General features: G+C 42.4%; 1 protein-coding gene across 5 annotated transcripts in view; it reads left to right on the top strand.

Moving 5' to 3' along the window:
- ZDHHC9 (zinc finger DHHC-type palmitoyltransferase 9) overlaps positions 1 to 7,724 on the top strand; it is a 29,290-nt gene extending 21,566 nt beyond the window's left edge. For all 5 annotated transcript variants that reach the window (XM_005614492.4, XM_001500322.6, XM_023634365.2 and 2 more), the window contains 5 exons: positions 271 to 319; positions 1,092 to 1,194; positions 1,985 to 2,088; positions 2,471 to 2,567; positions 6,188 to 7,724. In XM_005614492.4, coding sequence (XP_005614549.1) covers positions 271 to 319; positions 1,092 to 1,194; positions 1,985 to 2,088; positions 2,471 to 2,567; positions 6,188 to 6,304 — 470 coding nt within the window. In that variant the 3' untranslated portion in view covers positions 6,305 to 7,724. The remainder of the gene's footprint in view (positions 1 to 270; positions 320 to 1,091; positions 1,195 to 1,984; positions 2,089 to 2,470; positions 2,568 to 6,187) is intronic.
- The last annotated feature ends 6,234 nt before the right edge of the window (positions 7,725 to 13,958 follow it).

Raw genomic sequence — 13,958 nt, 5'->3', positions numbered from 1 at the left:
TCCGTAGTTGAGGGCTAAGAAAAAAGGAAGGGAGCCGGATGCTTGGCTTTTGCCCAACTCTCTAGTCCAGTGCTGGGTCCTGCACTGCAAATGTGAGCCCTTTAGTCGGGAGACTGCCGGCTTGCAGGTGAGTCCCCTGCCTGCCTGAGGGTTTATCTTTTGCCACCTTGTAACGAGGGGTAGAGAGGGAAAGAAGTGAGTAGGTAAAGGATAAGTGTGCATTTTTTACTAAAGTCACTAATTTTTTCTTTACTCCTCCCAATTTCACAGAATCCTTGAAAATTGGCTTCCTGGAGACGTTGAAAGAAACTCCTGGAACATATCCTCCCCTGGCAGTACGTCCCTGTGAAGCCCTCTTTAGCTACTTTCCAGCGTGCTTTCTCTCTGCAGTTCTCCCACCGTCTCAGTTTTCAGACATCAGAGAGTGCCAAATTCTAAAATAAAGAAATGTGATCTTAGTGGTAGCAAGCAGAGTGGAAGATGGCCAGGGCTTCAGGGGAGGTCTTTCCCTCACCCCCTTGCCTACTGCCTCCCTCCCACGTCAGTCTGATCCCAGGCTCAGCCCGCCTCCTCTAGCGGGCTGGCTTTGCCTCAATACACCTCTTATGTCACTTAGCGGAAGCCCCACCTTTCTGTTACAGCTAAGCCTTATTTTGTATAGCAGTTACATTTCTGAAAAGAAGATTCAGATGGGATATTTATAAATCACATCCTGTTTTTTTCCCCACCAATTTTTCATTTTTAAAGTGTATTTTTGATGGGTTTTCCATTGGCAGTGATGTTTGGCTTTGTTTAGCTTTGGGCCCCTCCTGAAAATCCCCTTCGAAGAGCTAATGAGGAATAAACAGACAAGCACTTCAGTGCACTAGCGATGTTAGACAGCTACTCGTAGTGAATAAACAGGAGTCCTTTACCTTCCATAAGGGGTATATCCAGCAAGTTTAGGATTCATCTGTTGTTACATATGGCTTCTTGGCCGTTTGTGATGTAAGTTCTAAGAGGTAAACATGGCGTAACTGGTGCCATGAGTATGGACTGAGGTGTTGAGTCCCCTGGTGTGGCTTCTCCAACAGTCCTTAACATCACCTCACTGTTCTAGAAGTACTCATTTGCTTCTTCACACTCTGGTCCGTCGTGGGACTGACTGGATTTCATACTTTCCTCGTGGCTCTCAACCAGACAACCAATGAAGACGTGAGTCAACTTTCCCTTCTCCTCGTCAAGTGTTCTGCTCCCAAAGCCCATTCTCTCTTTACCTGCTAGAGAACTGAGTCTCCAGGGTCTGGGAGGTCAAGGCAGGCAGGAACCTGGTGTGGGAGATTGTTAAATCCAATGCGTGGAAGAGAAAGCCGACTGCTTTGTTTGCAGCCAAATGCCTGTGGGGAATTAGGAAGAGGTTGAATGGTTGGGTGAGTGCAAGGTCTTCAGCTATTGATGGATCCTTACCGGCTAATTGGTGCCTCTGGATTTGGAATGGGGAAGGATAGTTGCACTGAATAAATCCTTGCTTTTAAAAAGTTACCAATTAATCCATATTCATTGTAGAAAATCAGAAAATACTGATGAACAAAAAATAACGTATAAGTCCCTGTGACTTTACCTCCTAGGCATCACCATTGTTAATGGTGTGATTTATAGTCTTCTAGACTTGTCTAGATTTGTTCCCATGTTTGTTTATGTGAATATCTACATATTTTTAAAAGAAAATAATACATACTGTTTAGTTACTTGCATTTTTCACTCTATCATGAATATTTTTCCATGGCTATGCATGTATTTATTTTCTTTCTATTGTGGTAAAATACATGTAACATAAAATGTACCATCTTAACCATTTTTTAAGTGTACCATTCAGTGGCATTAGTACATTCACGTTGTTGTGCAACCATCCCCGCCATCTATCTCCAGAACTTTTTCATCTTCCCATGCTGCATGTATTTCTTCAACATACTGTTTAATTTAAGCCCTGGCTTTTATCTTGCAGATCAAAGGCTCGTGGACAGGGAAGAATCGTGTCCAGAATCCCTACAGCCATGGCAACATTGTGAAGAACTGCTGTGAAGTGCTGTGTGGCCCCTTGCCCCCCAGGTACTCAGGGGACTAGAAGGTTCTGGAACTCTTGCGATCTTGTTACCTGGTCTGATGCATTCTACTGAATGTGGCCTCTTGGTGTCAAATAGGTCTTCCCAGGGTTGTCCCTTGATGCCATATCTACATGGACCATAGACCACGGGCTGGTTGTTTTGAAGGGAGGACCTTTCATTCTTATTTCATTGTTTGTTCCGTGATAAATATGGTGTTCCTTGGTTTGTGGAAGAAAAAGTGAATGGAAGACAGGAGGCATGTGCTAGGGTCAGGCTAACCTGCCAAAGGGCGGGTTTCTGTTTTCCAGCACACAGCAAAGTTCGGTCGGGTGGGTGGGTGGAGGGGTGAATGCAAAGCGCCTTATTAACTCTCCTGTCTCCTTCAGTGTGCTGGATCGAAGGGGTATTTTGCCATTGGAGGAAAGTGGAAGTCGACCTCCTAGTACTCAAGAGACCAGTAGCAGCCTCTTGCCACAGAGCCCAGTAAGTATTCCTGACTTTAAGGCTTTAAGACTTTAAGACTCAGTTGGTGATAGAGGGTGTAGGCTACATTTACACTGTAGAGATGTAATTAGGCAATTTTGTGTCCAGTCGCTCCAGCTTCCCTGCCTCTGCTTCTGCCTTGACATTGCCTTTTGAGCTTTGTGGCTTTCAGAAAGATTAAGATCTAGTCATTTCTTCAACATTCTGTGCCAGCCACTGTGCCAGATGCTAGGGATACACTGGTGGACAAAGCAAATGATGTCCCTGCTCTCCAGGAGCTCATTGTCTAGTGGGGATGAGAGATAAGAAGACCAGCCCTTGCTTAACGTTGTGAAAAGTGCCTCGATGAGGGAAGCGTAAAATTCTACAGGAGCAATGATAGAGGTCAGAGGTCAGGGGAGCCGGTTGGAGTTGATGGTGGTTAACTTGGGAGAACGGGGCTTCCTCACTGGTATATGCAGATGTTGGGGAAATTCTCCCACCTGTCCTGCTCGAGATGTACTTTATCAAGTATGTTCCTAAACAGATATTTGAACTTTCTTTTTTTATAGTAGCTTTACTGAGCCAGTAATTCACATACCATAAAATACCAATTTAAAATGTATGATTCACTGGTTTGTAGTATATTCACAGAGTTAAGCAATCATTACAACAATCAATTGTAAAACCTGTTCATTACCCGCCCAAGAAAACCCCGTAGCATTAACAGTCACTCTCCCATTCCCCCCAGGTCTCTCAGTCCCATTAATCTATTATAGCCTGACTAGTAATCTACTTTCTTTTGCCGTAGATTTACCTCTTCTATACATTTCATATAAATGGAATCATATAATATGTGGTCTTTTGTGACTGGCTTCTTTCACATAGCATAATATTTTTCAAGGTTCGTTCATGTTGTAGTGTGCGTCAATACTTCATTCCTTTATATGGCTGAGTAATATTCCATTATATTGGTAGATCACATTTTATTTATTCACTTCATCAATTGGTAGACATTTGGGTTGTTTCTACCTTTTGGTTTTTATGAGTAATGCTGCTATGAACATTCGTGTACAAGTTTTTTTCGTGGACATATATGTTTTCATATCTCTTGGCTATATACCTGGGAGTGAAATTGCTGGGTCATATAGTAACCCTATGTTTAACCTTTTGAGTAGCTGCTGGACTTTTCCAAAGTGGCTGCATCATTCTACATCCCCACTGGTAGTGTATGAGAGTTCCAATTTCTCCACATCCTTGGCAACATTTATTATTATTATCTGACATTTTGATTCTAGCCAGCCTAGTGGGGGTAAAGTGATATCTCACTATGGTTTTGATTTGCATTTCTCTGATGACTACTAATGTTGAGTGTCTTCTCATTAACTCTTTGGCTGTTTGTATATCTTCTTTGGAGAAATGTCTGTTCAGATCCTTTGTCCATTTTTAAATTGAGTTGTTTGTTTCTTTTATTGTTGAATTATAAGAGCTCTTTATATATTATCTATGTAAGTCCCTTTTCAGATATATGATTTGAAAATATTTTCTCCCATTCTGTAGGTTTTTTTTTCACTTTCTTGATGGTGTCCTTTGAAACACGAAAGGTTTACATATTGATGTGGTCCAATTTATTTTTTTTTATTTTGTTGCTTGTGCTTTTGTTGTCAGATCTAAGAAACTGTTGCCTAATCCAAGGTCATGAATATTTATGCCTCTGTCTTCTTCTAAGAGTTTTATAGTTTTAGCTATTACATTTAGGTCTTTGATCCATTTTGAATTATTTTTTATATATGGTATGAGGTAGAGGGTTCAAATTCTTTCTTTTGTATGTGGATATCCACTTGTCTCAGTACCATTTGTTGAAAACACTATTCTTTCTCCATTGAGTTGTCTCGGCACTTTTGTCAAAAATCAATTGACTGTAAGTGTGAGAGTTTGTTTCTGGACTCGCAATCCTATTCCATTGAGCGACATGTCTATTCTTATGCCGCTATCACACTGTCTTGGTTACTGTAGCATTGTAATAAGTTTTGAAGTTAGGAAGTGTGAGTCCTCCGACTTTATTCTTTATTTATTCCATTGTTTTGGCTGTTCTGGGTCCCTCGATTTCCACATGAATCTTAGGATCAGCTTGTCAATTTCTGCAAAGAAGCCAGCTGGAATTTTGATGGGGATTACGTTGAATCTATGGAGCAATTTGGGGAGTATTGTCATCCTAACCAGATCAAGTCTTCTGAGCCGTTAATATGGGCTGTCTTTTCATTTATTTAGGTCTTCTTTAGTTTCTTTCAACAACGTTTTGTAGTTTTCAGAGTATAGACAGTCTCCAACTTATGATTGCTCAACTTACAATTTTTCGATTTTATGGTGGTGCGAAAGCAATATGCATTCAGTAGAAACTGCACTTTGAATTTTGAAGTTTGGTCTTTTCCCAGGCTAGCGATGTACATACTGTCTCATGATGCTGGGTGGCGGCACCGAGCTGCAGCTCCCAGTCAGCCACTCAATGATGAGTGTAAACAACCGATACACTGACAACCATTCTGTGCCCACACAACCATTCTGCTTTTCACTTTCAGTACAGTATTCAGTAAATTACATGAGATATTCAACTCTGTATTATAAAATAGGCTTTGTGTTAGGTGATTTTGCCCAACTGTAGGCTGATGTCTGAGCACATTTAAGGTAGGCTGGGCTAAGCTAGGATGTTCCGTAGGTTAGGTGTCACATGCATTTTTGACATAGATAGGTTTATCAGGATGTAACCCTGTTGTAAGTTGAGGAAGATCTGTGTAAGTTTTACATTTCTTTTGTTACATTTATTCTTAAGTATTTCATTATTTTTGATATTATTATAAATGAAATTATTTTCCTAATTTCATTTTCGGATTGTTCATTGGGAGTATATAGAAATACAATTGATTTTTGTATATTGACCTTGTATCCTGAAACTTTGCTGAACTTGTTTATTAGTTCTAATAGATTTTTAGTAGATTTGAACTTCCTTTCAAAATAGAATCCTTACTTTTAAGTGAATGCTTTTTGTAAGGTAGATAATGGTTCTCTACTTTGCCTTTCCTAAATTTTGAATTTTCTTTTCTAATGTACAGCAAGCTCATGTTTATATATTATTATCATTTTGAATATCATTTTTCTGATGAATTTGGTCTTAAATCATAACAATCTAGGTTAGCGATTCTCAGTTGAATGTGGAGAAGGGTGGTAATTGAGAATCACTCGGGGCATTTTCAAACCGCATATATTATCTGAAGAGTTTGCCGCCCCACCCTCTTTGGTTTAGTGATCTGTGCGTCAGGGCAGAAAGAAGATTGAGAACCGCTAGATCAGGCCTTGTTAGGAGGGAGTGGTGTCCGTAATAATTTGTGGTCCCTTTTATTATTGTCACGAATAATAATGGAAACATCTGTCCACAACAGACAGTTAAGAATAGAACTCAAGCTTCAGTTGCATTCTGCTGAGAAGACAGTAGTGTGGTCTTGGTTCTGAGTTTGGTGTTGGTGGCTACATATCTGTAGCATCAGTGTGGTGATGGGTTCAGAGGATTTCAGTGTCTGTGGATTATCTCCATTTGGATTTTAAGGAAGAGCTTTGTATTGAATTTGATATCTTTTCCTTCTCAGGTCCCAACAGAACATCTGAGCTCAAGTGAGATACCGGAGGACACCAGCACTCCTGAAGAGATGCCACCCCCAGAGCCCCCAGAGCCACCGCAGGAGGTGGCTGAAGCTGAGAAGTAGCCTATCTATGGAAGAGACTTTCGTTTGTGTTTAATTAGGGCTGTGAGAGATTTAAGGGGAGAAGATAAACCTGAGACAGAGAGGAAGTAAGCTGTCCCTTTTACCATTTTTCTTTGGTCTTTATTCACCTAACCGCACACTGGCATTTTCTTGCTGCAAGCTTTTTTTAGTTTTTGGACCATTGGCAGTCGCAGAAGATGCCAGTCACCTCTGGTAACTGGACAAATGGGTCTCTTGGGCCCTGGCACTGGTTTTCCGTGGCCTCAGCCATGGAGTCTCCTTGGACTCCTCTCTCTTCCCTCCAGATCCCAGCCCTCCTGCTTGGGGTCACTGGTCTAATTCTGTGATTAGCGATTCTTGAGACTGCTCTCAAGCTGCTGCGTGTCATGAGTCCAGAGGCAGTCACAGAGAACTGTGGCCAGGGAATCCTATCTGGATCCTTGGGGCCTTCAGAATTGAAGAGGAAGGAGAGTGGGCTTGCAGGAGTCTCCTGGCTACAAAGTGCCAACATTGCCAGCAAATCCTTTCAGGAATGGGGCAGGTACCTTCCACTTGTGCTTATTCGTGTAGCTTCTCCTTTGTCCCCCATCCGCTCTCTAACACCCAAGCCCCACTCTTTTCCAATTAGCTATATGTAAGTAGTTGCCGTAGAGATAACAATTTACATTCTCGTAGACTACCCGTAAACTTTTAATACCTGTGCCATTCTCAATAAGAGTTTATGAGATGCCAACAGCATAGCCCCTCGCACTCTGTCTCATCTCTCTTTCTTTCTCATTAGCCCCTTTTGTTTTCCTTTTGACTCTTGCTCTCAGGAGCAGGAATGGCAGTAATAAAAGTCTGCACTTTGGTGGTTCCTTTTCCTCACAGGAAGCCTGAGTGCTCACTTAAACACTACCCCCTCAGACTCCCTGTGTGAGGCCTACAGAGGCCCTGAATGCACAAATGGGGAAAGCAAGGCACAGAGAGGCTCTCCTCTCCTCTCCTCTCCCCCTATGTCCCCTCGAAAAAGAAAAGAAATAAAAGCTAACTAGTACTTCCATTGGGCCTCGGCTGAATGAGGAGGGAAAGCCCAGCACTGCTGCCCTCCCGGGTAAACCCACTCCAAGGCCTTGGCCCACCTTGGGCTTGGTAACCACACCGGGGCTTCCTCCAAGCCCCACTCTTCCAGCACTTCCACCGGCAGAGTCCCAGAGCCACTTCACCCTGGGGGTGGGCTGTGGCCTCCAGTCAGCTCTGCTCAGGACCTGCTCTATTTCAGGGAAGAAGATTTATGTATTATATGTGGCTATATTTCCTAGAGCACCTGTGTTTTCTCTTTCTAAGCCAGGGTCCTGTCTGGATGACTTATGGGGAGGGGGGAAGTGTAAACCAGAACTTTTAATCTATTTGAAGGTGATTAAACTGTGTCTAATGCAAACTGCCTGCCTCCTCCTTCCCCCTTCCGTTTCAAGAACCCCCATGAAGGTGTGAATGTCTTTTGGGGGGGGTGCTTGGAGTAGGGGTCGGGGTTGAAGGGGTTGCTTGTTACTACCCATACTTCCATTTTCCAGGAGACCCTTGGGTTGTAGAGAGAGCTCCCAAACTCTCCACTGATCTATACTACGTTCTGGGCTGAAGTTTACCTCACTCTGGACCATGAAGAAAGGATTGTCAAGACTATTTACAGTGTTAGCAAGATTGGGAGGGTCAGGGGGTTACATTTGTTCAAGAGAACAAGTTTTTATTAGGATATTGCTTGATGCAGATGGGTGCTAGTAAGTGCAAATGAGTCTTGGTTATTAAAGCAGACTCATCAGGGCCTCCTCTTGGAAATATATTGTTAGCGATCGTTTACAGGTGATGGTATATATTTCTTTTTAAATGGCTATAATCAAGACTCCTTACCAAAGCTTCTCTCACTCTTCCCAGTTAATTGAATTGATGAAATTTGGCTGCTCCCAGATTTCTTTCTACATCTTCCTATTTTCCTTGTAGCAGGATTTGAGTTTAGCAATCCTGAGAGAGGGAAAGAGAGAGAGAAAGACTCTGACTGACTCATATTCCTCTCTTATCTGCTTCTACTTTCCCATTCTTTTTCTGGCTCGCTCAGTTTTGTCTTGTGGTTAGATTTTAGTTAGTTCAAAACAAGGCCAAGCCTGTAGAGTTTGGAAGTTAGTAGATTGTTCCAGTTAACCTGCCACCCAGATGAACCCTCTTTAGTCAGTTCTCAGCCCATCCTGTCTCAGCCCATCTCCTCTCTCGGCTTAGCACGGATATCTCTCCTCCCTCACCTTACCTCAGCCATTCTTCTGCTGACCTTTAGGTTGGTCAGAGAAGCTTTCTCTTTCTGAGGTGAAAGGTCAAAACAGTAATCCCTTATGTCTAGTAGGAAATGATTTTTTTTGAAAGTTTCTACTTTTTCATACTCCCTGCCCTCTTTCTTTTTCTTTGTAAATCTTCTGGATTTAAGATCTTGACCTCAAGATCTGTCCCGTTCATACCATGCACCAGCAAGCACTGTCCCTCGTCTGAATTCTGATCTAAGGGCAGATTGATGAATTGCTCCTTCCCAGGGGAACAGGCCTTAAATTGTTTGCTCTTTTAAATGGTTGACATTCTCTCCACCTCTCCCCTTCCTCCCCATTCCTTAAGTTTTCTATGCACCTCCCTTTCTCAGGCCAGGATGGTCAGCAAGCATCCAAAACCTCTAAGGGCTGGTGGAATTTGGCTATTTGGGGCTGTTCCTTTGTGTCCATTTGGCTCTGGGGCCCTCCTTGTCCTGGCAGAGAGCATCATCTCGCCCTTTGCATTTTTCTCCAGGGCAGAGGTGGGTTCTAATGCTATAGCAGCTCAATTCCATTCTTCCTGCCTTTACCCCTAAGGCTCCTTTCCCTACTGACCAAATCTCTTTATCTTCTGGGGCAAAAAAATAGTTTGTTTTAAAATCTATTTTCTAACTTAAATGCAATTTAATATGTAAATCTCTGCACCTTTGTGTGAGCCTACAAATGTGTATGTGTGGTGGGTTTTTCACTTTCTGGTATTTCTTAATAAAGAAATCTTTCTTTTTGGGAGGAAGCCAATTGATAGAGGAGAATTCAATGGTTTTAGAAATATAGGAGTGTCTGCTTCTTTGTGCTTCTGCCTCATTTCTTTACTTATGCCTAGTGTGAGTGACTGGCTCCCTCCCCTGCTTTTTGACCCCCTTCCTTTGAGAGGGCCTTCAATCTAGTGGGGCAGAGAGGGGGACCTGTCCTGTGTCTGGTACCCTTCTGGGACCACTTGGATTGGCTCAGTGGTAACCTAGCAACCTGGCCCCCCTCCCTCTCTCCATGGCCTGGCCCTGTTAGTCCTTTTCTTCCAGCTCAGTTCATTTTATACTCCTGAGGCTGGAGCCAGGCTAGGGAAAATCACCAAGGGATCACAGTAAATGGTTTTTAAAAAGTGCTAATTTGCTCTCATGACTTGGTGCTGCTAGAGAAGAGTAATGCTTCCACTAACTCAAAAAGCATTTGTGTCAGTTTTGAGAATACATTCTAGAAATCACTTGCTGTTCTTAGGTGATAGGTTTTAGAAATAGTATCAAAGGCTAAAACTGTGAATATTATTAAAGGATGTAAGCCTAACTCACCAAAAAAGGGAGTCATTGTGGCTTTCCTGTTTGAGATACATATGAAAGGGGAATGGAACTAGAAATATACATCTGTAAACTTTCCAACGTCCTATAGGACATCAATGTAGGTGGAAAAACATAGTGTAATTAGCTGGGCCTAATTATTATACAGATAAACACAAAATATGTTTGTACAGTTTTAATATATACACTGAATTTCCAGGAGTGCAACAATTGTGTAAGTCGAAGGAAGATGGCACTTTATTATTTTGTTTAGAATTTTACCAAGAGCTGTGACTTTGAAAATCCTATCACCAACAGCAGGGCCCTTCATGGATTTTGAAGTTGCCGGTACCATGTACCCGTATTAGTCTTCCTTGGCAGCAACTGCATTCACAGTAAATCTACATATATAAGTGGAAGCATCTGACTACTTTATTATATCTTTTAGTGTAGTCTTGTCCATGCATTTGCATATTGAAATACACATTATCTTACCGTAAACTACTTTCCTTTTATTTCTCCTTTATATGACAGTTAGTGTATTATATTGCTATTCTGGAAATTATATATGTAAGCAGGTTATATTAACCATGAAATTCATTTCAGGGTGGTAAAAGGTACATTACAAAATATTATATATACCAAGGGAGGGTTGGGGCTGATAGGGTTTAGAACCATTTGACTAGATTATCTCAAAGGTCTCTTTCTACCTCTAAATATTTGGAAAACTTAGAAAATAAACAAACATTCCCCTCCCCTCACACCTTTAATGTACTTTTTAATTTTAAAGATTTCATTTTTCCTTTTTCTCCCTAAAGCCCCCCGGTACATAGTTGAATATCTTTAGTTGTGGGTCCCTCTAGTTCTTCCATGTGGGACGCCACCTCAGCGTGGCCTGATGAGCGCTGCCATGTCCGTGCCCAGGGTCCGAACCAGCAAAACCCCGGGCCGCCGAAGTGGAGCGTGTGAACTTAACCACTCGGCCACGGGGCTGGCCACTGCTTTTTAATTTTAAAAGTAACACATACTGATCATTGAAAATTGGGAAGGTAGAGGAAAGTAAGGAGATTTTTAAAATCACCTTATACTCATCACCAGAGTATACTAATCACTGTTAATGTTTTGGTGTATTTCTTTCTAGCCTTTTTTCTGTGTATGTATATTTTTAAACATAACTGGAATTCAACTATAGTTTTGTAATCCTGCTTTTTTTACTTAACATTTTCCATACCATTAGAAATTATTTGAAAATACTTCTTGATGACTCCATATTACATACATAACCTTTCCCCTATTGTCAGACATTTAGGAGTTTCCAATTTGTCATTATTATAAATAATGCTGTGATGGATTTCTTTATATATGGGCATATCTCTGATTATTTCCTTTGTATAGATTCCTAGAAGTAGAGTTATTGATTCAAAGGGAGTGCTCTTTTAAAGGCTCTTGATGGCCAAATTGCTTTACACACATCTCATTTAAACATTTGGTAATTTGATAGTCGTAAACTGTTATCTCAATGTCACTTAATTTCTATTTCTTCCGTTAATAATGAGGTTAAATATTTTCCACACCTCCCCTCTGCCTTATGTTTCTTGCTGTTTGTATTCTGTGAATTGGCTGTCCAAGTTCTTTGTTAATTTTTCTTCTGGTATTAGAGGGATTTTCTACTCGATTAATAAATGCAAGCTTGGAGCTCACACTCTGCCATGGGCCAGTAAATGAGGGGGCCTTGATTTAGAGGTGGTTTTCCAACTTTGACATTCCGTGCTCCATCACTTTCTTCAGGCTGCCCCTCCCACTCCCTTTTCTGTCAGCCGCTGCCTATCTGTAGCTGTCTGGCTGTTCCAACGTGGCTAAACAGGTTGGAGTTTTGTGCCCAAATTAGAGACATGATGATTATTTGTCACAAAACCCGGGCTCTGTCAAATGATCATGTAGTCAGTCTGTGCTGCTTGCACTGGCTCTTGCTCTCTCTCTCTCATCACATTCAGTACTGTGACTTACCTAAGGTCACATAGACAGTTACTAGTAGAGCCGAGATCAGAACCCGAATGTCATGACTCCCAGTCCCGAGAGCTTTCCGGCATAACCCAGGTGTAGACAGATAAAGGAGTCTGAATAACTTCAAGTGTCACCTGAATGAAATGAGCCTTTCATGTATCTGACATTCTGTAAATACTTGTTGAAAACTGACCATATGCTGCTGTTAACTTTGGGAGAAATTGCATTGCTGGCCCTATTCCCTTATAAGTAAGTTGAGAACCAGCAATGCTTTTAGTTTTTTTTTTTTTTGCCATTTTGGGTTACTTTTACCAATAATCTCTCCATTTTAGGCATACAGATGGCTGACTATATATGGTCTGGCTGATATGGGGGTGGTTATTGGGTTTTTGTTTAAGCTTAAATCTCTTAAATCTCTCTCGAGACCCCTGCACTTAGGTTGAACTGATGGTGGGGTTTCTTTAGCACAGAAAGTCAGGAAGTTGCCTAGCCGAGTTCCCACAGTCAAGTTGGCTGTCCCTTTGTGAGGGCCATTGCCCTGGGCTCTTTCTGACGCGATCCCTGGCAAGTCCCAGAGGCAATAGTATACAAATGCTATATTGGTAACTGTGAAGTTATAGGAAAAGGTGAAGCCTACGGATCAAGTGCTATAGAATTCCGTTTATTTAGGGCCTTCCTGGAGGAGGAGTCTTGGCTGGGCCTAGAGGGGAGGCAGTTCCTTCCCACTTGATTGTGTTGTTGGCTGAATAATGTAGAATGGGGCTGAGTCGTGGGAGAAGCTAAGGTAGCCTCCATTGTGAAGGAGAAGTGGGAGAGCTGCTGCTTTTCTCCAGCTGGGAAAACTCATACCTCATCCTGAATTTCCTGACTTGGGAGGGGGACGGTGTTGGACCTCCCTGAGACTACAGCGATCAGTGCCCTTTTTCTCCTTTAAATACCTCTTTTAGCTTTTGTTTTAATGCCCTTGGTCTCTAATGGCCCCAATGCAGCCTCCACTTCACGTGAGAAAGCTGGGTGGGAGTCTCGAAGAGTGAGAGTTGGAGCAGCGGCTGGGCCTGTGTCCGACCACACTGCTATAGGCTTTAGGAGTAGGAGAGGGAATTTGTGGAGGTGGCAGCCTTCGTTGTGGGGTTTTGGAGGGGCTGATCAGAACCTGCCTGGGGGAGTCTAAGGTAAGATCGTGAGAAATAGAGGCAGTGAGTGAGAGGGGCGATAATTCAGCTGGGATGGTCCAATGCCCCCCGCTGCTTCCCCCTATGGGCCAGGGAAGAAGCTGCCTCTAAGCCTGAGTTGGGGAGGAGCTGTCTGGACTCCAAGTCTTTCTTCTTGAATCTGGCCTTTATCCTCTTCTTTCCAGCAGCCCCGGGAAGTCCAAGGGAGTTGCCTAAAATAAGTCTAATGCCCAGGGCTGATCGTCGTGCTGTGAACTGGGCAGAACCGGGGCTGCCTCAGACTCCTCAGGGGCGCTTTCCCTCCGTCACCGGTCTCTGTGGGCACCAGAGCTGGCACCCTCTACTCTGAGTCCCAACGCCCTCTGGGAACTTGGCTGTCAGTTTGTCTCTGGGCCCTAGCATTAGTCTGCAGACAAGGACATGTTAGCACAGCCTTTGTGCCCAGTCTTGAGCTCAGCACCCTGCAGGTTAAAAAAAGGTCAAAAAGCCACCATTTATTGCAGTTATGTGCTGGAAACTTTATATGGAACTCATTTATTTCTCTAACAGCCCCAAGAGGTAGGTATTATTAGATCATTATTCTTTTTTAATTTTTATTTTTAAATTATTTTTTATTGAGAAATAATTAACATATAACATTGTGTAAGTTTAAGGTGTGCAATGTGTTGACTTGATACATTTATATATTGCAATATAGATCATTAATCTTATTTTACAGAAAATAAATGTATATGTATGTAATTATCTGAAATCACGTAATTAGTAAGTGGTGGAGCCAGGGTTTGAAGACACTTTATCTTGAAAGACTTTGCTCTTGGTCACTGCGCTAACAAGGGGTCCAAGGGGAGATGGGCCTCGAAGGGAGTGAAATGGAGGTAGC

The sequence above is a fragment of the Equus caballus genome, chromosome X (assembly GCF_041296265.1).
Source record: "Equus caballus isolate H_3958 breed thoroughbred chromosome X, TB-T2T, whole genome shotgun sequence".
In the NCBI taxonomy this organism is placed as follows: Eukaryota; Metazoa; Chordata; class Mammalia; order Perissodactyla; family Equidae; genus Equus; species Equus caballus.
Note: the sequence above shows the minus strand (reverse complement) of the source record. Positions and strands in the feature narration are given on the sequence as shown.